Source organism: Ranitomeya imitator, chromosome 4 (assembly GCF_032444005.1).
Source record: "Ranitomeya imitator isolate aRanImi1 chromosome 4, aRanImi1.pri, whole genome shotgun sequence".
Taxonomy (NCBI): Eukaryota; Metazoa; Chordata; class Amphibia; order Anura; family Dendrobatidae; genus Ranitomeya; species Ranitomeya imitator.
In genome coordinates this window covers 540,683-567,926 of record NC_091285.1, presented here as the reverse complement: position 1 = coordinate 567,926, position 27,244 = coordinate 540,683, and the positions used below count along the sequence as shown (strand labels likewise).

The 27,244-nt window shown below is 43.9% G+C and overlaps 1 protein-coding gene across 3 annotated transcripts in view; it reads right to left on the bottom strand.

Annotated features, from left to right (window-relative positions):
* Positions 1-27,244, bottom strand: part of PTPRO (protein tyrosine phosphatase receptor type O) — a 484,495-nt gene that overhangs the window by 220,440 nt on the left and 236,811 nt on the right. For all 3 annotated transcript variants that reach the window (XM_069762736.1, XM_069762737.1, XM_069762738.1), the window contains exon 8: positions 1,290-1,410. In XM_069762736.1, the coding sequence (XP_069618837.1) occupies positions 1,290-1,410 (121 nt within the window). The remainder of the gene's footprint in view (positions 1-1,289; positions 1,411-27,244) is intronic.

Here is a 27,244-nt window from a genome sequence, read left to right as displayed (position 1 = left end):
ATAAGTTCCTTCGGGGACTAGTTTCCTAAATGGGGTCACTTATGGGGGGTTTCTACTGTTTAGGCACATCACGGACAAACTGGACAACAAATTTTGGGGTCCAATTTCTCCTTTTACCCTTTTGAAAATAAAAAATTGTAGGTTAAAAAATCATTTTTGAGGAAAAAAAAAGATTTTAACTTCTGTGAAGCACTTGGGGGTTCAAAGTTCACACAACACAACTAGATAAGTTCCTTGGGGGTCTAGTTTCCAAAAAGGCATGACACTTGTGGGGGGTTTCCACTGTTTAGGCACATCAGGGGTTCTGCAAACACGACATGGCGTCTGATCTCAATTCCACCGAATTCTGCATTGAAAAAGTCAAACGGCGCTCCTTCCCTTCCGAGCTCTGCGGTGCGCCCAAACAGTGGTTAACATATGAGGTATTGGCGTACTCAGGATAAATTGCACAACAAATTTTGTGTTTCATTTTCACTTTTTACACTTGTGAAAATAAAAAAATTGGTTCTAAAGTAAAATTTTTGGAAAAAAATGTTAAATGTTAATTTTTTCTTTCCACATTGCTTTAGTTCCTGTGAAGCACGTAAAGGGTTAATAATCTTTTTGAATGAGGTTTTGAGCACCTTTAGGGGTGCTGTTTTTAGAATGGTGTAACTTTTGGGTATTTTCTGTCATGTACACCCTTCAAAGTGACTTTATATGTGAGATGGTCCCTAACAAAATGGGTTTGTAAATTTTGTTGTAAAAATGAGAAATCGCTGGTCAACTTTTAACCCTTATAACTTCCTAACAAAAAAAAAATTTGTTTCCAAAATTGTGCTGATGTAAAGTAAACATGTGGGTAATGTTATTTATTAAGCATTTTGTGTGACATATCTCTCTTATTTAAGGGCATAAAAATTCAAAGTTTGAAAATTGCAGAATTTTACAAATTTTCGTCATATTTCCATTTTTTTCATAAATAAAGACAAGTAATATTGAAGATTTTTTTACCACTAACATGAAGTACAATATGTCCCCAAAAAAACAATGTCAGAATCAGCGGGATCCGTTAAAGCGTTCCAGAGTTATAACCTCATAAAATGACAGTGGTCAGAATTGTAAAAATTGGCGCGGTCACTAAGGGGTTAATAACGTGCTCACTGTATGATACAAGAACTTGGTGCCAGTGAACATCCAAGTGTCCACCAGAGAGCTGCACCCCTACATTATGTGCATATAATAAGCCCTAACATATACACATAGATGGCATGCTGTATATACTGTACGTTACACCGTCAGCTCGTTACCTATTGAGAACAGAACAGCGTCAGACGGGGGTCCGATCATTGGAGGTCTCTGCAGGTAGACCAGCACTCTGTACTGCGCACCGGGGACCAGCTGCTGTATGATACTGCTGGAAATATTCACCTGTAATACAAGACAGTGCAAAGAGTCTATGTCAGTGGAGATAGTATATACAGTGGGGCAAAAAAGTATTTAGTCAGTCAGCAATAGTGCAAGTTCCACCACTTAAAAAGATGAGAGGCGTCTGTAATTTACATCATAGGTAGACCTCAACTATGGGAGACAAACTGAGAAAAAAAAATGTATGCAAATAAAATGTTAAAAAAAACAGACAATGTGATTTTCTGGATTTTTTTTTCTCAGTTTGTCTCCCATAGTTGAGGTCTACCTATGATGTAAATTACAGACGCCTCTCATCTTTTTAAGTGGTGGAACTTGCACTATTGCTGACTGACTAAATACTTTTTTGCCCCACTGTAGCACAAAGTCATCAGATGAATGCCCTGCACCAAAGTCTAATCCTATCCTATGTGCTACTGGCTGCAGAGCAGTGTATCTAGTCCTGTACTACCTGTGGCTCGTGATACGCCAGAGAGGCGGGGGGATTAGGCAAGTGAATAAGCTGCTAAAGAATAGGTGTAACAAGGAGGGTTCTGGACTCCTGGAGAAATGGGCAGACTTCTTTGTTGGCATCAGGCTCTAAGATAGGGAATGGGAGGGTACAGCTGTGCTGATGGGGAGTTGGTCTAGAAAGAAAAGTGTTTAACCTGGGGATTCAGGATGTGGAGGTGCTTACTGTACAGGAGAAGATAGTGAAGACAGTGATCTGGGACTAGGGGGAGGAAAATACTACACAGGAGAAGATAGTGTAAATAGTGATCTGGGACTGGGGGGAGGAAAATACTGTACAGGAGAAGATAGTGTAGATAGTGATCTGGGACTGGGGGAGGAAAATACTGTACAGGAGAAGATAGTGTAGATAGTGATCTGGGACTGGGGGGAGGAAAATACTGTACAAGGAGAACATAGTGTAGATAGTGATCTGGGACTGGGGGGAGGAAAATACTGTACAGGAGAAGATAGTGTAGATAGTGATCTGGGACTGGGGGAGGTAATTACTGTACAGGAGGAAAAGATGGTGTAGATAGTGACCTGGGACTGGGGGAGGTAATTACTGTACAGGAGGAGAATATAGTGACATGTGGCAGGGGGAGGTAATTACTGTACAGGAGGAAAAGATAGTGTAGATAGTGACCTGGGATTTGGGGTAAGTAATGACCTGGGACTGGGTGAGGTTAATTACCGTACAGGGGAAGATAGTGTAGATAGTGACCTGGGACTGGGGGAGGTAATTGCTGTACAGGAGGAAATGATAGTGTAGATAGTGACCTGGGACTGGGAGGAGGTAATTACTGTACAGGTGGAGAATATAGTGACATGCGGCAGGGGGAGGTAATTACTGTACAGGAGAGGATAGTGTAGATAGTGACCTGGGATTTGGGGTAAGTAATTATTGTACAGGAATAATGACCTGGGACTGGGTGAGGTTAATTACCGTACAGGGGAAGATAGTGTAGGTAGTGACCTGAGACTGAGGGGAATATATACTGTACTGGAGTAGAAGATAGTGTAGATAGTGACCTGGGAATGGGGGAGGATATTAATGCTCAGGAGGAGAAAATAGTGTAGATAGTGACTTGGGACTCTGGAAGGTCATTACTGTACACAAGGGCAGATAGTGTAGATAGTGACCTGGGACTGGGAGAGGTAATTGCTGTACAGTAGAAGATAGTGTATATTGTGACCTGGGACTGAGGAAGGTAATTTCTGTACAGAAGAGGAATATAGTATACATAGTGACTTGGGACTCTGGGACGTACTTACTGTACAGGAGAAGATAGTGTAGATAGTGACATGAGACTAGGTAGAGGTAATTACTGTACATGAGAAAATAATGACCTGAGACTATGGGAGGTAATTACTGTAAAGGAAGTGAAGATAGTGTAGATAGTGACCTGGGACTATGGGAGGTAATTACTGTTCATGAGGGGAAGATAGTGTAGATAGTGACATGAGACTAGGTAGAGGTAATTACTGTTCATGAGGGGAAGATAGTGTAGATAGTGACCTGGGACTGGGGGAGGTAATTACTGTACAGGAGGAAAAGATAGTGTAGATTGTGACCTGGGATTGGGGGAGGTAATTATTGTATAGGAGGAGATAGTGTAAATAGTGACCTGGCACTAGAGGACATAATTACTATACAGGAGAAGATAAAGCACAAAAATTGAGCTTGGTTTAAGTTGGTATACATGCAGCACATAAACGCATGTTCACATTGGCCATAAAGCATACAAAACCTACAAGAAGCAAAATTAGCAAAAACCCTACTGTAACTAAATAAATAAAAAAAGCAAAAGTTCATATAAATAACATAGTGTTCTTAGTAATACTGTTTTGTGCAAGCCGGGATGTGGCCTCCTGCTCCTGAGCTGGAAACTACATTTAAAGGCTTCCTCAGACTGGTGTCCATAGGTTGGGACCCGTTCCTTTAGTCTGCCCTTATTCACACACTGAGGTCAACTCTGACACATGGTAAGGTTTTTCATATTAGACAGCGTAGGTCCATCCCGATCAGTAACACCTTGTTGACGGTGGGGTGGCTTTTACTGTACAGGAGGGGAAGATAGTGTAGATAGTGACCTGGGACTGGGGAGGAAATTACAATAGAAGATTGTGTAGATGGTGACCTGGGACTGGAGGAGGTAGTTACGGAACAGTAGAAGATAGTGACTTGGGACTGGTCGAGGTAATTACTGTACAGTTGGAGAAGATAGTGTAGATTGTGACCTGGGACTGGGTGGAGGTGAATATCATACAGGTGGAGAAGATAGTGTAGATAATGACCTAGGACTGCAAAACACAATAGTAGCCTCCAGTAGTAGGGAGTGGAATGCAGCAGCTATCAAGGTGAACTAGCAGCTACAAGTGGTCAATCTGCAAAAGGACAATAGGAGTCCTCGCATTACTCTCCACTTTCAATAACAGCCTGTGGATGATGCTTGATTTGGTTTATCTGTGTGTCCTTGGCTAAGCAGTTGGGGAGCACTGATATTTTCTACAGGTTCCCAGCAATCATCTTCAGGGCCTCACCCTTGCCATTTTATTAAGTACTACAACCTGTTTCTGACTACTCTGGAGTCCAAGATCTTCTCAACCATGCAATGTTCTTGACCATCCACATTAATAGGGTCAGGAGGAGGTAGACGATTCCCTAGAAAATAATTTGGAACAAATGGCTTTAGTAAGGTAACATGAAACACTGGATGTATTTTCATTCATCTGGGAAGTTGAAGACAAAAAGCTACTAAGCTAACTTTTCCGATGATTTTGAACAGACCAATAAATGTTCGGCCAAGTTTTGGTGAAGGTATATGGAGTTTTAATTTCTTGGTGGAAATCCACACTTTATCTACGACTTGGAGAAGGTCTGTGATATTTATCTGCTGCTTTCTTATATTTCTCTTGAACAATTCTTAACATTATTTTAGCATTTCCAGATTCTGTTGCAGGGATTGTATTCAGTCAGTGAAAGCAGGAATAGGCGTTTCTCTCGGAAAACTAGGAAGAATACTTGGATGGTAACCCAAACTTTCAAAGAATGGCGTTTGCTTGGCTGAAGCATTTTGAGAATTATTGTATGAAAATTCTGTCATAGGAAACAAATCACCCCCAGCCATCCTGAAGACAGCATATGTAGCATTGGAGATATTGCGCTAAGATTTGGTCAGTGCGTTCAGTCTATTAGACTGGAGATGAAAGGCAGAGGATAAGCCGACATCATCCAGTGCTGCACAATAACTCTTCCAGAATCTTAATGTAAGTTATGTTCCACAATAAGACATGACTTCATCCGGAACTCCATGAAGATGAAACCCATTCTGAATTACAAGATCGGCCGTCTCCTTATCAGTGCAGAGAACAAAATGTGAGTCGGTCAACCAGGACTAGGATGAACCTTTTCCCCTTTTAAACTGGTACTTCATCAATAAAGCTCATGGCTAAAGAGCCCCCAAGGAGGAGATGGAATAGCCAGAGCTGAAATAATCCTCTTGGTGATGTGCGGTGAGTTTTATACATGGCACAGGTGCTGCAGGAAGAAACATTCCTTAACATCTTTTTGGTATTTGTGTCACCAGAAGAAGAGAGACAGAAATGTTTGTGTTTTTTTAATTCCTTTTTGCCCTGCTGACCTGCTGACTTGGAGTCGTGGATCAGTTTTAATACCTTTAGTTTAACAGTTTCTGGGACATAGATGCAATGAATAGAAATCCATACTTTATTTTGAAAGTTAAAGGATATATCCTCAGGTGGATCCAGAAGAATTGGGTCTGTCTCTTATGCTTCCTGTATATCTTAAAGCAAGTCTTTGTTGTGGATCACTCCCAGAAACTTGGACTCAGAGGTTCTGTTGGATAGGAATCTTTGGAGAACATCTTTGATAAAGCATCAGTCTTACCATTATGAGAACCTGGTCTGAGAACCAGGTCTGTAAGACAAAGTTGAATTGGTTAAGAAAAAGACTCCAACTCTCTTGGTGCAGGGACAGGCACTTGATAAACCTGATAAATTCAAATTACGATGGTCAATTAGAACCACAATTTGTTGAGATGCTCTTCTACGTGATGTCTCCATTCTTTGAAAGCAGCAATTATAGCTAGGAGCTCTTTGTTCCCCACATCATAGTTTCTTTCTGACATTGTCAAACTTTGGGAGAAATAAGCACAAGTTTGTAGCAAATCCTTTTTTCCTGCTCTTTGTGATAGAATGGCTCCAAATGCAAAGTCTGAATCATCTGCCTGTACAATAAAAGCATGTTCAGGATTGGGAGGAATTAGTGTAGGAGCTATAATGAGCTTTGTCTTCGGGCAAGAAAAATAATTTTGTGCTAGAGGAGACCAGACAAATGATATGCCTTTCTTTATTAATTCAGTGATTGGTACAATTATACCTGATGGCTAACATAAGTAGACACCTAGTGTGGATACACGGGGGGTCAGCGGGTGCTCTAGTCTGCTAGCTGAAACCGCATGCACCAGGGCTTATCCCACCGAACGCCCATTCTTTTTTTACCGTAGGCATATTACTACTCAGACAACACAGGGTGAAGGTAAAACAATGTGGCAATACTGTATTGAACCACAAAACAGGCAAATAACACACAGAACAGTCCCAGCAAAATACCCAAGATGGTGCACACCACAGAGTCTCACTTTTCCACATACTCGCCTGGATAAGAGCAGCTGTGACTTCAGAGCTTCCAGGGCCAACTACCCCACCAGTGGCATTCGCAGAGAAGATGCAACGACAAGCCTAGGAAGATGACAGTCGATTCAGGTACAAGGACAGGTGACCAGAGGGTCACAACCTAGACCTCTGAACATCTCCATGGAGCCAGGTGACTGGTGGGTCCAAATCCTGACTACTCCAAATGTATCCATGGGATCAGTGATAGTCAATGAAGCAGATCTGTATTATTTCAGCCGGTGCTGTGGTCCCCTAAGATGACATCCTGCAGAATGTCAAATCTGTGTCCCTCGTGATGGAGCCACGATGTCTTGGTTGCTGTCTTGTAGAGTGTTCCTGGATGTGGTTTTATAATGAGTCTCTCTGGTTCTTTGGATCTCTGTCTGTCTTGGATGCATTGTTACATAGGCATATCCCTTTTTTATAGTTCACAACTATTGTCCTTCAATCTATAATCCACAGGTCAAAGGGGAAGGGGTGATGAGGTTAACACACATTGTTTGATTATTTACAGCTTCTGTAAGTCAAAAAACAGTATGGCCTGGTATAATGTATAATCAACAGATCAGCAAACATCATTGCTCAGTGACCCTGCATCCCTGTTTTGCAAAGATAGCAGTACAATATTCTGTGGGGGCTGATATAAGAGGTAAACAACAACCATTAAATTTACAAATATCAATATTTCAGACTCTTGACCAAACGATGAAACACAAATTCCTCCTGGCTTACTCAAAATGGATATCTGGAAAATTAAGATAAAATACCGTGTCATCACTCCTATTGTTAAAACAAATACTCTATCAATCAATATTAAAAGTCAGACAAACAACATATTATATATATGTATATATATATATATATATATCTAATATATAAAGCTGAATATGTGTGTGTGTGTGTGTGTGTGTGTATGTCCGGGATTGGCATCTGCACCGTCACAGCTACAGCCACAAAATTTTGCACAGTCACACGTCTGGACCCCGAGAGCGTCATAGGCTATGTTGTGAGGCGAAATTTTAACCCCGCGCGTTCCAATTCACCAAACAATTTTGCCCCTATCTACATAATGGGGAAAAAAGTGAAAGGAAAAGTGTTGGAGGCGTCGCAGCTACAGCCACAAAATTTTGCACAGTCACACGTCTGGACCCTGAGAGCATCATAGGCTATGTTGTGAGGAGAAATTTTAACCCCGCGCTTTCCAATTCACCAAACAATTTTGCCCTTATCTACATAATGGGGAAAAAGTGAAAGGAAAAGTGTTGGAGGCGACACAGCTACAGCCACAAATTTTGCACAGTCACACGTCTGGACCCCGAGAGCGTCATAGGCTATGTTGTGAGGTGAAAATTTTACCCCGCGCTTTCCAATTCACCAAACAATTTTGCCCCTATCTACATAATGGGGAAAAAGTGAAAGGAAAAGTGTTGGAGGCAAATTGACAGCTGCCAGATGTGAACAAGGAGGACTTAAAGAATGAGAGCGATGGCGCCAAAGAGTATATACCGTACAGTTGCTAAGCTGGGGCCCCGACATGGGATACTCCCCACACACGGGGATATGAACACACACACAAAATGCGCCACACACTACCACGTGCTTGAACACATATTACCCTCAGCACACATTTCACCACACATACACCAACCTCGCCACATAAAAGTCGAAACACAAAAGTCGCCGCTCAAAACTCGCCACGCGCAAAACTCGCCACAAGTGCAAAACTCACCTCATGGAAAACTCGCCACACGCAAAACTTGCACACGCGGAAAAATTGCCACATACACAAAACTTGAACATACTCAAAAGGCACCACACATAAAACTCGCCATGCGCAAAACTCGCCATGCGCAAAACTTGCTGCACACAACTTGCTACACTAACCTGTCACATGCAACTCGACACACAAAAAGTTGCTACACGCATGTTGCCACACAAAACTCATCTCACAAAAGTCGCTACATGCATGTCGCCACACGCAAGTCAACACACACAACTTGAGAAACGAAACTCGCCCTAAAACACACACAAGTCTGGTATTATCCTTCAAAAATAAAAATCTGATTAATAAGCAGACAAACTACAAGAGCAACAAATGTACCATATAGGAAATACGGCAGCTGTCAGTCACATGACCTGTCTATTATGTGTATGTGTGAGCTAATATATACTGCCAGGGGGGAGGGCTTCCTGTTGGCTGGGGATTTATCAGGCTGCCAATTTAGCTTACAAATACTGAGGTAAAAATACTGAGCAAATAACGTGTGAACGCGGTCTAATACAGGAGATCACACAGGTATATACTATATACAGGGGAGATGACACACAAATATATACTATATACAGGAGAGATGACACACAGGTATATACTATATAGAGGAGGAGATGACATACAGGTACATACTATATACAGGGGAGATGACACACAGATATATACTATATACAGGAGAGATGACACACAGGTATATACTATATAGAGGAGGAGATGACATACAGGTACATACAGGAGGATATGACATACAGGTATATACTATATACAGGAGCAGATGACCTACAGGTATATACTATATACAGGAGGAGATGACATACAGGTATATGCTATATATCGAAGATGACATACAGGTATATACTATATTCAGGAGGAGATGACACACAGATATATACTATATACAGGGGAGATGACACACAGGTATATACTATATACAGGAGGAGATGACATACAGGTATATACTATATATAGAAGATGACATACAGGTATATACTATATATAGGAGGAGATGACATACAGGTATATACTATATACAGGGGAGATGACACACAGCAGGTATATACTATATACAGGGGAGATGACATACAGGTATATACTATATACAGGAGATGACATACAGGTGTATACTATATATAAGAGAGATGACAAACATGTATATACTAAGGTGAAAATGAGAGGTGTGAGGTGAAAATGAAAAGGTGTGAGTGCAAAATGAGAGGAGTGAGGGAAAATAGTGGAGTGATCGGAAAATGACAGATGTGAGGTCGAAATGACAAGTGTTAGGGGGGAATGAGAGGAGTGAGGGAGAAAATGAGAGATGTGAGGGGGAAAATGAGAGATGTGATGGGGAAAATGAGAGATATGAGGGGGAAAATGAAAGATGTGATTGGGAAAATGAGAGGCGTGATGGGAAAATAAGAGAAGTGAGGTGCTATAACTAACCACAGATATTTACTATGCCCAGGCAACGCCGGGCTCTTCAGCTAGTATATATATATATATATATATATATATATATATATATAGATACACACACAGGTGCATCTCATAAAATTAGAATATCATCAAAAAGTTAATTTATTTCAGTCCTTCAATTCAAAAAGAGAAACTCATATATTAGATAGAGTTATTACACACAGTGATCTATTTCAGGTGTTTGTTTCGGTTAATGTTGATGATTATGTCTTACAGCCAATGAAAACCCCAAAGTCATTATCTCAGTAAATTAGAATAATTTATAACACCAGCTTGAAAAAATGATTTTAAAATCTGAAATGTTGGCCTACTGAAAAGTATGTTCAGGAAATGCACTTGGACGGGGCTCCTTTTGCATCAATTATTGCATCAATGTGGCATGGCATGGAGGCAATCAGCCTGTGGCACTGCTGAGAAGTTATGGAAGCCCAGGTTGCTTTGATAGCAGCATTCAGCTCGTCTCCATTGTTGGGTTTGGTGTCTCATCTTCCTCTTTACAATAACCCATAGATTCTCTATGGGGTTAAGGTCACACAAGTTTGCTGGCCAATCAAACACAGTGATACTGTTGCTTTTAAACCAGAAATTGGTACTTTGGGTAGTGTGGACAGGTGCCAAGTCCTGCTGGAGAATGAAATTTCCATCTCTAAAAAGCTTGTCGGCAGAGGGAAGCATGAAGTGCTCTAAAATGTCCTGGTAGACGGCTGCGCTGACTTTGGTCTTGATAAAACACAGTGGACCCACACCAGCAGATGACATGGCTCCCGAAACCATCACTGATTCATAGAATCATATAATGGTAGAGTTGGAAGGGACCTCCTGAGTCATCTGGTCCAACCCCCTGCTCAAAGCAGGACTCACGAAATCATCCCAGACAGATGTCTGTCCAGCCTCTGTTTGAAGACTTCCATTGAAGGAGAACTCACCACCTCTCGTGGCCGCCTGTTCCACTCATTGATCACCCTACCTGTCAAAAAGTTTTTTATAATATTTAACCTGTCTCCTCCCATTCAGTTTAATCCCATTGCTTTCAGTCTTTCCTTTTTTTTTGCGAGCTAAACATTCCCAAATCCTGTAAACGTTCCTCATAGGACATGGTTTGCAGACCGGTCACCATTCTGGTCGCTCTTCTCTGAACTTGCTCCAGTTTGTTGATGTCTTTTTTAAATGTGGTGCCCAAAACTGGACAAAGTATTGCAGATGAGGTCTGACCTAAGAGGAGTAGAGGGCAATAATGACTTCACCTGATCTAGACTGTATGCTTCTATTAATACATCCCAGAATTGCATTTGCCCTTTTTGCTGCTGCATCACACCGTTGACTCATGTTCAGTTTATGATCTATTAGTATACCCACGTCTTTTTCACATGTGCTGTTGCTTAGCCATATTCCCCCCATTCTGTATATGCTTTTATCATTTTTATTTCCCAGATGTAGTACTTTGTATTTTTCCTTGTTAAAAACCATTCTGTTAGTTGCTGCCCACTATGGATTGTGGATACTTCACACTAGACCTTGGTAATAAAGGTCCCAGAGTCTGGAGGAACAGTGGAGTGGCCACAATCCAAGCTGCAGGAGGTCTAGTGTGAGGTTTCCACAATCAGTGATGGTTTGGGGAGCCATGTCATCTGCTGGTGTAGGTCCACTGTGTTTTATCAAGACCAGAGTCGGTGCAGCCGTCTACCAGGAAATTTTAGTGCACTTCATGCTTCTCTCTGCCGACAAGCTTTTTGGAGGTGGAAATATCATTTTCCAGCAGGACTTGGCACCTGTCCACACTGTTAAAAGTACCAATACCTGGTTTAAAAGCAACAGCATCACTGGGCTTGATTGGCAGCAAACTCGCCTGACCTTACCCCTATAGAGAATTTATGGGGTACTGTAAAGGGAAAGATGAGAGACACCAGACCCAATAATGCAGACGAGCTGAATGCTTCTATCAAAGCAACCTGGGCTTCCATAGCCGCTCAGCAGTGCCACAGGCCAATCGCCTCCATGCCACGCCGCTTTGATTCAGTGGGGGTAATATGCTGGACACACTGGGGCAGATTGCTGGATACACTGGAGCAGATTGCTGGACACACTGGGGGCAGGACTTGAGGCATGGGCAGAATGTAGATACGGGGCATGATTGGAGACATGGGGCAGGATTGGATCATGGGGCAGGATGGATACGATGGAGACTGATGGGGCAGGATGGGGAGATCATATGGTGTAGAATGGATACTCATGAGGGCAGGATGCAAGAACATATGGCTGGAGCCAGGAATGAGATAAATGGGGCCAGGGTGGGGAATAGTATTACCATAGGGGCTAATTAAGGGATGTTATTACTGCAGTGATGTATTTATTTTATTTTTTGAGTATACTGTTTTAAATGGGGGGGCGGTCCTGTTAGTGTGCAGAGTGACACTATATCGCCTTTTTTTCTTCATGTGGTGTAATGTAGAAGTTGTGAAAAATTAAGTAATGTGTTCTGCAAGCGGAGCTCGAGATAATTGTGTTATTTCCTGCAGAAACGAGTGCTGGCTGGGAGAAATGATGGCGGTCTGTGCTGGATGAAAGATGAATGAAGGACTTCATCGACGTCACTGGTGAGTCAGTGTTACCTATACACTGACACTATACACTATATACTATATACAGCGGTCCTGTGTACAATGTCACCAGTGATCACTGTATTACCTATACATTATATACAGAGCTCATGTGTATAATACCACCAATGATCGCTGTATAACCTCTACACAGACGCTGCATACTAAGTACAGATCTCCTGTGAATACTGGCACTTATAGTGATAGTATTGTGTTTTTTTTTCTTTATTACTGATCAGTATTGTAGTATTCAGTCACTATGTGGTGGTAATATGTGGTCTGGAAATGGTGTTGTGGTATTTGTCCCTTGTATGTGCTATTTGGTCACCAAGTGGTGGTAATATGTGATCTGGTCATGGTGAGGCGGTATTTGTCCCTTGTATATAGTATTATTCGGTCACTATGTGGTCTGGTCATGGTGTGGTGGTGTTTCTTCCTGTATGTGATATTATTGGTCTTGGTATAGTGGATTCTGTTGTGTATGGCGGTCATTTGTTCTCTCTGATATTAATTAATTAAAAGTCACAGGTTTGGCATGTGTGGGTGACACCATTAGGCCCAGTTTAAGTTCTACAAAACAGGAAAACTATTTTTGGTAAACTTTGTGTGTATTGAGCGGGGGGGAAGGGGCGCCAAACTCGGGAGCAGCCCCGGGCGGCAAAAGCTCTAGCTACGCCTCTGCCTGACTCCCCGTCTAGCGAGTGAAGGTGCCAAAATTCCCAGCTTTAGGCAGAGGGGGTGATATGTAACAGAGTCACTGGCAGAGTGATATAAGGGAGATATGTGTCACTGCGCTTAACAGCGTCAATGATATGAAATCAGAGCATTTTTTCTCCAGCATACTACGTGTTGAGAGGATTAAGTTGAATAAAGGGGCTGGTTTTATGCGGACCCTCATAGAGTGGGTGGGAGAGAGTCCACTTTATCTCCTAGGCAGACCTGCCAAGTCCTGCATGAGGTCATGATCATGTGATCAGTCACTTGATGGGAATCACAGGCTTAGGTTTAGGTAAAGGTACCTTCACACTAAACGACGCTGCAGCGATCCAGACAACGATCCGGATCGCTGCAGCGTCGCTGTTTGGTCGCATCGGCCCTGCGCTTATTAACCCGATGTTTACCCTGGTTACCGGCATCGTTGGTCGCTGGAGAGCGGTCTGTGTGACAGCTCTCCAGCGACCAAACAGCGACGCTGCAGCGATCCGACATCACGCCGATTCAGCGATGTCAGCGGGAGAGCCAGCGACCAAATAAAGTTCTGGCCTTCTAGCCCCGACCAACGACATCACAGCAGGATTCTGATCGCTGCTGCGTGTCAAACTGAACGATATCGCTAGCCAGGACGCTGCAACGTCACGGATCGCTAGCGATATCGTTTAGTGTGAAGGTACCTTTACTGAGCTCTACAGGCAGTCGGTGTTCAGCTAGCCAGGAGAAAGGAGTCTCCAGAGGCTTTGTGGCTTGTTCGGCACAGACTGAACCTGTGCTGCTCCAGAGCAGGGTGCCACCCGCAAAATACAGACGGTGTTGCAGCATTGTTTTTTTTTTTTTACTTTTTTGCTTGTTTGTACCAGTTTTAGCCAAAAAGGCTGAGTTTTGTTTCCATGAGTTGGTTTATGCTGCCTGATAATAAACCAACAAGGACTTAAAGAAACAGTGTACCCAGTTTTTCCCCACAGGGAGAGTGGTATTACGCTTGGAGGCAAGAAAGGATAACTGTTGCCAGGTAACCACAAGCATGCAACATATTCACACTCCATGCCACAAGGGGGAGCTTTTGATCCTATTTACAAGGTGACTCCCCCATATATATGTAGTGGTTTTTGGAGGGAAAGTTAGTGAGTCCCTCAGAGAGGCTGAGGAGAGAGGGTCTACAGAGCTGTGTATGCCACAGTGCTGCAGCTCCTGGGAAGAGACACATAGAAAGCCAAATGTATTTCAGTGAGCGTGCAGGAAAGAAAAGCACAGGAGAGGATACCAGAGAGGGGACCAGCCACAAGCAGGCTGCCTCCTTCTGAGGCGCAGAACACCAGTAGCCGGAAAGCCGAGGTTGTAAGGACCTCCACGCCTTACATCAGAGACCAATACAAATAAACACCGTGTGCACTGCTGTACGTGTGGTGCAGAGACTAGGTTCCCAATCCATTAGTAATAGAGTATAAAAGTCTCGCACTCAACTTAAGTTTCTTTGATTAGTGAGATTTATTGATGCAAGGTAGCACTAGAAACGTTTCAGCTCAATAGAGCTTTCATCAGTCACGTGCTGTGCCTTAGGAGAGTGTATCGGACATGTCACAAGTTGATATATGGATCAAGTGTGGTACTACCAATGAGGGTTAGAAAGATGAGATGGTGGTACTATGTTTAATGCTTAAACTACCAGATGGAGATGCTCATAAGGATAGGAGTCTCTGGGAAAAGACCTGGGGCCTTGGAATGATCAAAATGAGAGTAGGGGCTTATATATTTGGTATCCGTAATAGAAGGAACTGGCCTCAATACCGGCTGATGAGAAGCAGGGGCTGCTATACGGAGCCGCCTAGGAATGGGTAGCGTACCCTGAGACGCGGTGAGACGCGGTGGACTCCGCGTCTCAGGGTACGCTACCCATTCCTAGGCGGCTCCGTATAGCAGCCCCTGCTTCTCATCAGCCGGTATTGAGGCCAGTTCCTTCTATTACGGATACCAAATATATAAGCCCCTACTCTCATTTTGATCATTCCAAGGCCCCAGGTCTTTTCCCAGAGACTCCTATCCTTATGAACATCTCCATCTGGTAGTTTAAGCATTAAACATAGTACCACCATCTCATCTTTCTAACCATCATTGGTAGTACCACACTTGATCCATATATCAACTTGTGACATGTCCGATACACTCTCCTAAGGCACAGCACGTGACTGATGAAAGCTCTATTGAGCTGAAACGTTTCTAGTGCTACCTTGCATCAATAAATCTCACTAATCAAAGAAACTTAAGTTGAGTGCGAGACTTTTATACTCTATTACATCAGAGACCGGCAGGACAGCTAATTGCATGTTACCTGTCCGCACCTACACCCAGGAGGCATGGTGACACCTACAGAGCCGGGTTATCTAAGAGATCCTATAAACAGGCTCAAGTCACTAGTTATACGGGTTTTGTCCTATCCTATCCAGGGGACAGAGAGAAGGATAACATCTGTGAGGACCTTATGTGAAGCTTAAGCAGTAAGAGACTACACCACCACAGCGCAAAGGAAGTCTTATATTTCTACCTGGACAAGGGGACTCTGGACTTGCCACCAAACCGGCCGGACCCTGCCTGACCTGTGATCTGGTGCCCTGGACTGTGGCTGCTGAAACCAACAGTAAACAAGGTAAAGAGACTGCAAACCCGTCTCCTCATTCTTCTCTGCACCTCTCAACATTCCACACACTCTACACAATCTACACACTCTGGGAAGCCCTGGGGCTTTATATAGCACCAACATATTCCGCAGCACTTTACAATTAAGCGGGGACATGTGCAGACAATAAATTCAGTACAATTTAAGACAATTTAAACAGTGACATTAGGGGTGAGGTCCCGGCTCGCAAGCTTACAATCTACAGGGAAATGGGGGGGACACAATAGGTGAAAAGTGCTCGTTATTTGAGGTCTGGCAATTATAATAAATAGGGATTTTCATATAAAGCTGCATGATCCGGTCATCAGCCCGTGTGCAATAGTCAAGTATCAAGTGCAGTTATCGTGTGCATGGAGGGTGTGGAGACAGATGAATAGTAGGGTGTAGATTCAGAGTAATATTTGGAAGGAGGGAACAGGACAAAGTTAGTTTACTGAGTAGTTGATGTGGTAGGCTTGTTTGAAGAGATGGGTTTTTAAAGCGCGCTTGAATAGGTCGGGGCTAGGTATCAGTCTCATCGTCTGGGGAAGTGCATTCCAGAGAGCTGGCGCAGCACGAGAGAAGTCTTGGAGACGGAGGTGCGAGGTTCGGATTACGGGGGATGTTAGTCTTAGGTCATTTGTAGAACGGAGGGTACGTGTAGGGCGATAGACGGAGATGATAGAGGAGATATAAGGCGGTGCAGAACTGTGGAGAGCTTTGTGGGTGAGAGAGATGAGTTTATACTGGACCCTGTAGCGAATGGGTAGCCAGTGTAATGACTGGCACAAGATGGAGGCATCGGTGAAGCAGCTGGACAGAAATATGACCCTGGCTGCCGCATTCAAGATGGATTGGAGAGGAGAAAGTTTGGAAAGAGGGAGACCGATCAGAAGAGAGTTGCAGTAGTCCAGACGGGAATGAGTAAGAGCGACAGTAAGAGTCTTAGCAGTTTCAAAGGTGAGAAAAGGTCGGATTCTGGAGATGTTTTTAAGATGCAGGTGACAGGAGCGAGTGAGTGATCGGATATAGGGAGTAAAGGAAAGGTCGGTGTCGAATATGACCCCAATACAGCGGGCATGGTGCTGGGGAGTTATGGTTGAATCCTCCAGGGTAATTTCGATGTTGGGTAGAGTGAGGTTAGTAGAAGGGAGAAACACAAGAATTTCAGTTTTGGAGAGATTTAGTTTCAGATAGAGGGAGGACATGATGTTAGAGACAGCAGACAGACAATCCTTGGTATTTTGAATTAGGGTAGGGGTGATGTCGGGGGAAGAAGTGTATAATTGGGTGTCGTCAGCATAGAGATGGTACTGGAACCCAAATTTGCTGATTGTTTGTCCAATAGGGGCAGTGTATAGAGAGAAGAGGAGGGGGCCTAGGACTGAGCTCTGCGGAACCCCAATAGTAAGGGGACGAGGAGAGGAAGAGGAGCCGGCAAAAGATACAGTGAAGGAGCGGTCAGAGAGGTAGGAGGAGAACCAGGAGAGGGCTGTGTCCTTGAGGCCTATGGAGTGGAGCATAGTGAGAAGGAGCTGGTGATCCACAGTGTCAGATGGGGCAGATAGATCCAAGAGAATCAGCAGAGAGCAATGACCTTTGGATTTAGCTGTTACTAGATCATTAGAGACTTTAGTGAGGGCAGTTTCAGTGGAGTGTAAAGAGCGGAAACCGGATTGTAAGGGGTCAAGAAGAGAGTTATCCGAGAGATAGCGGATTAGACGGGAGTGGACCAAGCGTCAATTCTTGACAGAGAAGGAAAGAAGGTTGTGGTCCGAGAGCGGGAGAGTGGAGTTAGTAAAGTCATGCAGCGATCCGGAACGGGAGAAAACCAGGTCCAGAGTATTCCCGTCCTCATGCGTAGGAGAATTAGTAAACTGTGAGAGGTTGAATGAAGAAGTTAGAGAAGATGAGAGGCAGATTGGGGGAGGGGATCATTGATGGGGATGTTAAAGTCTCCCATGATGAGGGTGGGGATGTCACAGGATAGAAAGTGAGTAAGCCAGGTGGCAAAGTGGTCTAGAAACAGGCGGGAGGAGCCTGGAGGGCGATAAACAACCGCCACCCGCAAGGAGAAGGGCTTAAAGAGTCTGATAGCGTGGACTTCAAAGGAAGTAAATGTAAGTGAGGGAACCGGGGGGATGACCTGGAAAGCACTTTGTGATGAAAGGAGTAAACCAACACCTCCACCCTATCTGTTCTCGGGTCTGGTGGTATGTGAAAATTTCAGCCCACCAAACAAGAGAGCGGCAGCGGTGGTGGTGTCTGAATGCTGAATCCAGGTTTCTGTAATAGCCAGAAGGTTAAGGTAATTAGAGAGGAAAAGATTGTGAATGTAAGTTAGTTTGTTACACACAGACCGTGCATTCCAGAGAGCACAGTGGAAAGCAATAGGAGAAGGCATGCACTGAATGGTAATAAGATTAGCAGGGTTTCTATATGTAGCTGGAGGAGAGTAATGTATGCTGGTGGACGGAGGTCCAGGGTTTGGGGAGATGTCACCTGCAACTAGTAGAAGGAGAAAAAACAGAAAGGTGGTGGGATGATTTGTTTGAACGTTTTGAGTGCTGCATGGTGGTAGTGGCTGGTTTGGAGTGGGTAAGAAATGTCAGTAGAGCCTCAGAGCACATTGAATGCAGAACACAGCTAGTGTAGGGAGAGTGTGAGCAGCTGCTAGGGAGAGTTGTGTTTGTTTGTGCAAATCATCCAGAAATGCTCTGTAAAACCCAAAAGCTCTTTTCAGAGCTGAAAGCATAAGGTCAGGGACTGAGTAGTGACAGTTTTCTCAGCTATTTTTGGGATCACAGTTACCCCTGCAGGGCACTTTTTTGTGTTGTTGCGGTGCTGTGTTCACAGCAAATAGGACGCACGGTAGTGCACAATTGGCACACAGCCAGCACTGCTGTCTTGTGTGATGATTGGGGTGCGTAATCTCGCCTTAAACCTCAGGGCAATTTTTTTAGTGGTGTCTTGTGTGGTGACTGGGGCACGTAATCTTGTCTGAAACCTCATGGTAATTTTTTAGTGGCAGCACCGCTGTCTTGTGTGGTTATTGGGGTGCGTAATCTTGCCTTAAACCTCAGGGCAATTTTTTAGTGGCAGAACCGCTGTCTTGTGTGGTGACTGGGGTGCGTTATCTCACCCGTCTCCCCAATATCTGCATCTGAACATCTGCAACTATGGCAGAAAAATACAAAATTCCTAAAAAGGCTGTTGCGAAAGGACAGGGACGTGGGGTTGTCATTGGTGCCCAACAAGGTACAGAGTCTGGGAGACCAAAAAAGGTTGATGCATCTAGGTTCCTGGTGAAATTTCCTGGTGAGGAACGTAAAAGGCTCTGGAAGCCAGAAGAACAAGATCAGATACTCTTTTGGTTGGCTGATAAGGCCTCAACAAGATTTTCTAGCAGCACCCAATCATCCATGACAAAACAGTCTCCTGTCCATACAGAGAATGCTGGGTCATCCTATTCTCAACCTGTTCCTAGCTCATCACCCCATCAGGAGTCACAGGAAACATTTGACCCCAACATGGGCAACTCCGAGGATCTGTTTGGTCCATTTCCTTTCGTTGCCTCTGGCCTCTCACCGCGTGACATTGTAGAGGAATGTGAGGAGGTATCGTCTGTTGATGATATCCAAATATTTGAAACCCCACAGCCAGAAGAAAGCCACTTTCATCCACGTGTTATACCGTGTGAAGCGGTGGAGGCTCATGGTGATGACACACAGTTGCCATCTGGCCAGTCGACAATATCAACACGGAAGAAGGATGACATGGACGACAAGGTGGTCAATGATGAGACCACAGATCCGACCTGGACCGTTGGCACGCATAGCCAGCACAGCAGCACAGAGGAAGAAGGTGGATACATAGCACCAACAAAGGCACCAAGGGCTACTGGTTTGAGCAGAGTGCGAAGTGTGTCAACTGTTGCCAAGAGCAATCCCTCTGTGGCCCAAGTCAAGACAAGGGTGCGTTCAGCCGCTGTCTGGAAATTTTTCAGTCCTTCTGAACCAAATGTTGTCATCTGTAGCATCTGCCATACGAAGCTGAGCAGAGGCCAGGGCAAAGGCAACCAAAGCACCACAAGTATGCGGAAACATATGGCAGCCAAGCACCCTAGTCGGTGGGCGGAACAACAGGGTACCAAATCGGTGTCTGCGGGTCAAACCACTGCCATGTCGCCTGTGATCCGTCCTTCCCAATCTGCAGGGCAGGAAGCAGGTGATCATCATACCTCTTGCACACAAGCTGCGGTTGCACAGACACAGGACACAACAAGCTCATCCACTTGTTTGTCCCAGCCAAGCGTCCAATTGTCCGTGCCCCAGATGTATGAAAGGAGGCATAAATACCAAGCTATGCACCCACAAGCACAAATACTGAATGCGCACTCATTGCCAAGTTGCTAGCCGTGGTGATGTTACCGTTTAGGCTTGTGGGGACACAGTATTTCTGTGATCTGTTGACTGTGGCTGCCCCACAATACTAGGTTCCCAGCTGGCACTATTTTTCCCATTGTGCAATCCCCGCGTTACACCACCACGTCTTAAACAATCTAAAGTGTGCTCTCACCAACGCTGTAACCGGGAAGGTCAACCTTGCAACAGATACGTGGACAAGTACTTGTAGCCAGGGACAATACATCTCTGTCACAGCTCACTGGCTCAACCCGGTGGAGGATGGAACAAAGTCAGAAATTGGACTATCACATATCCTACCCACGCCACGAATAGTGGGACCAACCTCAAACAGGGTTTCCGCCTCATCATATACATCCTCTCTCCCTTCTTCCTCCTCCTCCTCCGCTTCCTCATCCTCTGCTGAATTACCTTCCACATCACTCCCAAGTTGGGAGCTGTTCAGCAGCGCATCGCCAAAGCGGCAACATGCTCTGCTGAAGTTGATCTGCTTAGGTGAAACACCACACACTGCAGCAGAGCTGTGGCAAGGAATAAAACAACAGACTGATCAGTGGCTCTCCCCACTGTGGCGGCTTTTAAGCTTGGGAAGCTGGTATATGTGTCATGCATGGCTCATGTGCTGAACCTAGTGGTGCAGAAATTTATAAAAACATACCCTGACTTGCCGTACCTACTTGAGAATATTTGCGCTGATTTCCGCCATTCCTCACCTGCTGTTGCCGATCTTGCAGCGCGTCAAAAGCAATTTAGTTTGCCAAACCACCGACTCATTTGCGACCTGCCAACACAGTGGAACTCAACATATCATGTGTTGGCAAGGATAAGTGGGCAGCAGAGGGCACTTGTTGAATATTAGCTTAAACATGCCCGTCACACTGAGACTCAGCCAAGACAAATAACAACTGTCAAGTGGGTGTGGATCGCTGATATTTGTGAGGTGCTTGATAACTTTGAGTACTTCACCAAGCTTGAGAGCGGTGATCAGGCTATTATCAGCATAACCATCCCTATGCTATGTCTGCTGAAAAAGTCGCTGCTGAACGTAAAAATGGAATCATTGGTCAACGACTATCTAAGTGACCATACCTGCGTCCTTCCTAACACTTCTGTTTCATTTAATTACTGGGTATCCAAGCTGCATAGTTGGCCAGACCTCTCCTTATATGCCTTGGAGGTGCTAGCCTGCCCTGCTGTTAGTGTGATGTCAGAGGGTGTTTTCAGTGCCGCTGGGGCAATCTTCACAGATACACGCACACGGTTGACTACAGAGAATGCAGACAAGCCAACTCTGATAAAATTTAACAAGGACTGGATTTTGCAACAGTATTTAAGCCCTCCAGATGACAGAATCCCAACCTATAGTCACCCAAAACGTTATTTTTTTGCAACTTGTGATCACGTCCACCCCTTCCCAAACAAACCCCTTTTCTTCTTCTTGCACGTTTTCAAATCCTACTTCTGCCACATGTACCTCATGGTCAATAAGCTAAAAACAATGTTATTATTATTATTATTATACATTTTTATAGCGCCATTTATTCCATGGCGCTTTACATGTGAATACGGGGCAAATATAGACAAATACATTAAACATGAGCAGATAACAAGGCACACGAGTACATAAGGAGGGAGGACCCTGCCCGCGAGGGCTCACAGTCTGCAGGGGGTGGGTGAGGATACACTAGGAGAGGGAAGAGCTGGCTGTGCGGCTGTTTCGTTAATTAATATTTCCCATCAGAAGCACTTGTGATGAGACCCTTCTTCCTTCATCAACCATCGTATCATGCCCCTTGGGCTAATTTTTGGAGACACTATGGCTATTCCTGGTCACTGCAACTACTGTGCTAGTAGACTTCTACCTTCATAATTGTTTGGCCCTTCAGACCTGCCCTGCTTCCTTCATCAACTATGATACAGCCCCTTGGGCTAATTTTTGGAGACACTATGTCTATGCCTGCACATTGGGCACTGGAATAACTGTTAAGTAAATAAGGCAGCACACTGCAGCGCTGAAACATGCAAACTTGAAACACGAAATTTGAACTGCATTACTGCACTAGAAATATGAAAAATGAGAGCGTTTAGCGCATAAAAATGGCCAATTTTATGTGTACCTGGTAGCCCCTTTACGGCATCTCTCTTATACCAGGTCCTAAACTTGCCTTACCTCGCTGAGAATAAACGTCTCCATCTGAATGTGTACATGTGAAACCTCTTCCTAGACTAAAATTCTCTCTCTCTGTGGAGGGGTATTGGACCTGCTGTAATAAAACACCTGTGGCTAGGAGGCGGAGTGCACGATCAGAAGGCTAAAGAATACATTTCAAAAACCTGACCGGCACATCCAAACATAGACTAAGTGTGAACAGGTGATGAACCTAGAGTCGCCAACTCGTATATAGCTAAGTAAATAAGGCAGCACACTGCAGCGCTGAAACATGCAAACTTGAAACACGAAATTTGAACTGCATCACTGCACTAGAAATATGAAAAATGAGAGCGTTTAGCGCATAAAAATGGCCAATTTTATGTGTACCTGGTAGCCCCTTTACGGCATCTCTCCTATACCAGGTCCTAAACTTGCCTTACCTCGCTGAGAATAAACGTCTCCATCTGAATGGGTACATGTGAAACCTCTTCCTAGACTAAAATTCTCTCTCTCTGTGGAGGGGTATTGGACCTGCTGTAATAAAACACCTGTGGCTAGGAGGCGGAGTGCACGATCAGAAGGCTAAAGAATACATTTCAAAAACCTGACCGGCACATCCAAACATAGACTAAGTGTGAACAGGTGCTGAACCTAGAGTCGCCAACTCGTATATAGTTAAGTAAATAAGGCAGCACACTGCAGCGCTGAAACATGCAAACTTGAAACACGAAATTTGAACTGCATTACTGCACTAGAAATATGAAAAATGAGAGAATTTAGCGCATACAAATGGCCAATTTTATGTGTACCTGGTAGCCCCTTTACGGCATCTCTCTTATACCAGGTCCTAAACTTGCCTTACCTCGCTGAGAATAAACGTCTCCATCTGAATGGGTACATGTGAAACCTCTTCTTAGACTAAAATTCTCTCTCTCTGTGGAGGGATATTGGACCTGCTGTAATAAAACACCGGATGTGCCGGTCAGGTTTTTGAAATGTATTCTTTAGCCTTCTGATCGTGCACTCCGCCTCCTAGCCACAGGTGTTTTCATATTTTCATATTTTTCATATTTCTAGTGGAATAATGCAGTTCAAATTTCGTGTTTCAAGTTTGCATGTTTCAGCGCTGCAGTGTGCTGCCTTATTTACTTAACTATATACGAGTTGGCGACTCTAGGTTCAGCACCTGTTCACACTTAGTCTATGTTTGGATGTGCCGGTCAGGTTTTTGAAATGTATTCTTTAGCCTTCTGATCGTGCACTCCGCCTCCTAGCCACAGGTGTTTTGGCCAGAATATAAACCAATACCTCACATAATATTTTTTTATGTGTTTTTTGCACTTTTTTTCGGGGTGCTGTTGGGCCCATTTTCTGCTTGTAAACTGTGGTGTCTGTGCACATGGGGTGCATTTGGATAGCGCTGGGCAGGCCCGCCTGATCTAATAGAAGGGTGTCACTACTAGGCCTGCCTGGATGCTGTGCATCTCCATTGTGTGAACAGCGCCACATAGTAACATAGTAACATAGTAACATAGTTAGTAAGGCCGAAAAAAGACATTTGTCCATCCAGTTCAGCCTATATTCCATCATAATAAATCCCCAGATCTACGTCCTTCTACAGAACCTAATAATTGTATGATACAATATTGTTCTGCTCCAGGAAGACATCCAGGCCTCTCTTGAACCCCTCGACTGAGTTCGCCATCACCACCTCCTCAGGCAAGCAATTCCAGATTCTCACTGCCCTAACAGTAAAGAATCCTCTTCTATGTTGGTGGAAAAACCTTCTCTCCTCCAGACGCAAAGAATGCCCCCTTGTGCCCGTCACCTTCCTTGGTATAAACAGATCCTCAGCGAGATATTTGTATTGTCCCCTTATATACTTATACATGGTTATTAGATCGCCCCTCAGTCGTCTTTTTTCTAGACTAAATAATCCTAATTTCGCTAATCTATCTGGGTATTGTAGTTCTCCCATCCCCTTTATTAATTTTGTTGCCCTCCTTTGTACTCTCTCTAGTTCCATTATATCCTTCCTGAGCACTGGTGCCCAAAACTGGACACAGTACTCCATGTGCGGTCTAACTAGGGATTTGTACAGAGGCAGTATAATGCTCTCATCATGTGTATCCAGACCTCTTTTAATGCACCCCATGATCCTGTTTGCCTTGGCAGCTGCTGCCTGGCACTGGCTGCTCCAGGTAAGTTTATCATTAACTAGGATCCCCAAGTCCTTCTCCCTGTCAGATTTACCCAGTGGTTTCCCGTTCAGTGTGTAATGGTGATATTGATTCCCTCTTCCCATGTGTATAACCTTACATTTATCATTGTTAAACCTCATCTGCCACCTTTCAGCCCAAGTTTCCAACTTGCACATGCAAGTTTTTATGTGCAGCAATGTGCCAAGCAGCCACCCCCTCCATTAGTTTGGTAGCTGGTGAGTGGCTGCGTCATCGGTTATGCTGCACCTGTGTTTCTATTTTACCACATGGGTCCACTGCATCCTGTTAGTGCATTTGTTTGGAGGCCTAGGCAGGTAAGAACCTCTGCCGTGTTTTGCTGTTTTTTCAAATTTTTGGAGGATCTCTGAATCCTCTTTTTGTACTTTTGCTGTTTAGAGAAGCTGGAAAGCCCCCAAGGCAAATGTTAGGATTTGTTTCAGCTTTGTGGTATTGAGCTTTGGGGTAGTGTGGTGCCACCTGCAGGTCATTTTTCCTTACTGCAGTTTTATGAAAATTCATGCTTAAAATGTATTTTGTGACCACATAGTGGATGTGTGGTTTGTTTGGCTTTTTTCTTGCAGAAGGGGACAAGTTTACCTTTCAAATGGTGTATCATTTGTGTGTATGGGTGCAGTATGAACGGAGATACAAAGTAATCACCGAAAAAGAGTGTTTTGAAATAATATAGGAGGACACATACAGTATATACACAACTTAAATGAAATTAATCAATGATACTGAACATAACCCATTCATCCTATTAATTACCTAAGATATAGACTCCACGTAATAGCGAAGGTTGGCAACCTAGGAAAGCGGTAGTGGCGCCACTGCTCCTCAGTGGCTGTCCCTGGAATGCCATGGTGTGCACTACTGCATTACTACCAATATATGAACATCAGATATGAAAAATAGTGTGTGAAAGGACCAGATAAACTTCTATTTCCACCAACACTGTATTTCGAACAACCGAAGGGGTGTGGCACACATTGAGAAATGAATTATAATCATTATCAGATATCAATGCTGTTGAAAAATATTACCTCACCCTAACAAATGCCTAATAACCTAGACTCTACCTAGCAGCTGATAGCAGAAAATACTGAACATCATGATCTAACATCCATCTATGAGGCCTCCTGATGGGCCGCGCAGTGAACCGCGTTGAGGCAGATATGTGAAGGCCTATCTGGATACGTAGCATATCCTACCTTATAAACAAGTTTTCCTTAATTTTGCTATGGTGAATCTAGGGGCACATCTGGTCCTGCTAGACTAGGTTATATCTCTAAGTTATGGTTGTGCTGCTGACAAGGGCATGGTAGGGCGTCATAGGGACAGTCGCCGAGGAGCGGGGCGCCATTGTCGTTTGCCTTGGGTGCCAACCTCCGCTGCTAGGTAAAGTCCAGCTAACTAGGTATTTGTTAGGGTGAGGTAGTGTTTTTCGACAGTATCGATATTTGATAATGATTACAGTACATATCTCAATGTGTGCCACACCCCTCTGGTTGTTTGAAATACAGTGTTGGTAGAAACAGAGGTTTGTCTGATCTGGTGTTAATGGAGTAGAGCACACCAAGGCATTCCAGGGACAGCCACCGAGGAGCAGGGGCACCGCTCTCACCTTCCTACGGTCCCAACCTCCGCTATACCTTAGCTGCTTATTGGGGTGAGTGGGTTATCTCCAGTATCATTATCTAATGTCATTTTAGTTATATATACAGCTCTGCTAAAAATTAAGAGACCACCACATCAAATCCCTGTCATGGCCGCCCAATCTCCAGACCTGAACCCCACCGAAAACCTCTGGAATGTAATCAGGAGGAAGATGGAAAGTCACAAGCCATCACACAGAGAAGAACGGCTGACATTATTGCACCAGGAGGAGAGAGAGACTGGAGGAAAGCTGCCGAGACGCAGGAAAGCCGGGATTAACAATCATGGTTATTCCACAATATATTGATTTCTGAACTCTTCTGGAGGTAAAACATTAGTATTGTTGTTTCTAAATGTAAATGATTATGAACTTGTTTTCTTTGTATTATCTGAGGTCTGAAAGCACTGTTGTTGTTTTTTTTAATTTGGACCAATTCTTCTTTTCAGAAAAAAACCCAAAATGTATTGCTTGGAAATTAAGAGACATGTTGTCAGAAGTTTATAGAGTATAAGAACAATTTACATTTTACTCAATAATATACCTATAAAGAGAAAAATCACACAAACTGAAAATGTTGCAGTGGTCTCTTAATTTTTGCCAGAGCTGTATGTTGTTTGTCTGACTTTTATTATTGATTAATAAAGTATTAATTTTAACAGCAGGGGTCTACTTATGTCAGCCATAATATTCTGAGACCTCTCTACTTTCTACCAAATATTTTGACTACAATTATACCTGGAAAATATGTGATGCAATGCCCAGATTTCATTGGACTTCATGTTTTTCCGGGATGGCCAGTCAATGATAGTTTGAATCTTGCTAGCGTCCACTAGTAATCCTTCAGTAGACATTATATAGCCCAAGAACTGGATCTCTGATGAAATTCACATTTTTACAGCTTAATATAGACGTGACGTGTACTTAGCCGCTCCAACATGGTGTTCACACGATTTTGATGTTCTTCTGCAGAATTAGGAAAGATTAGCG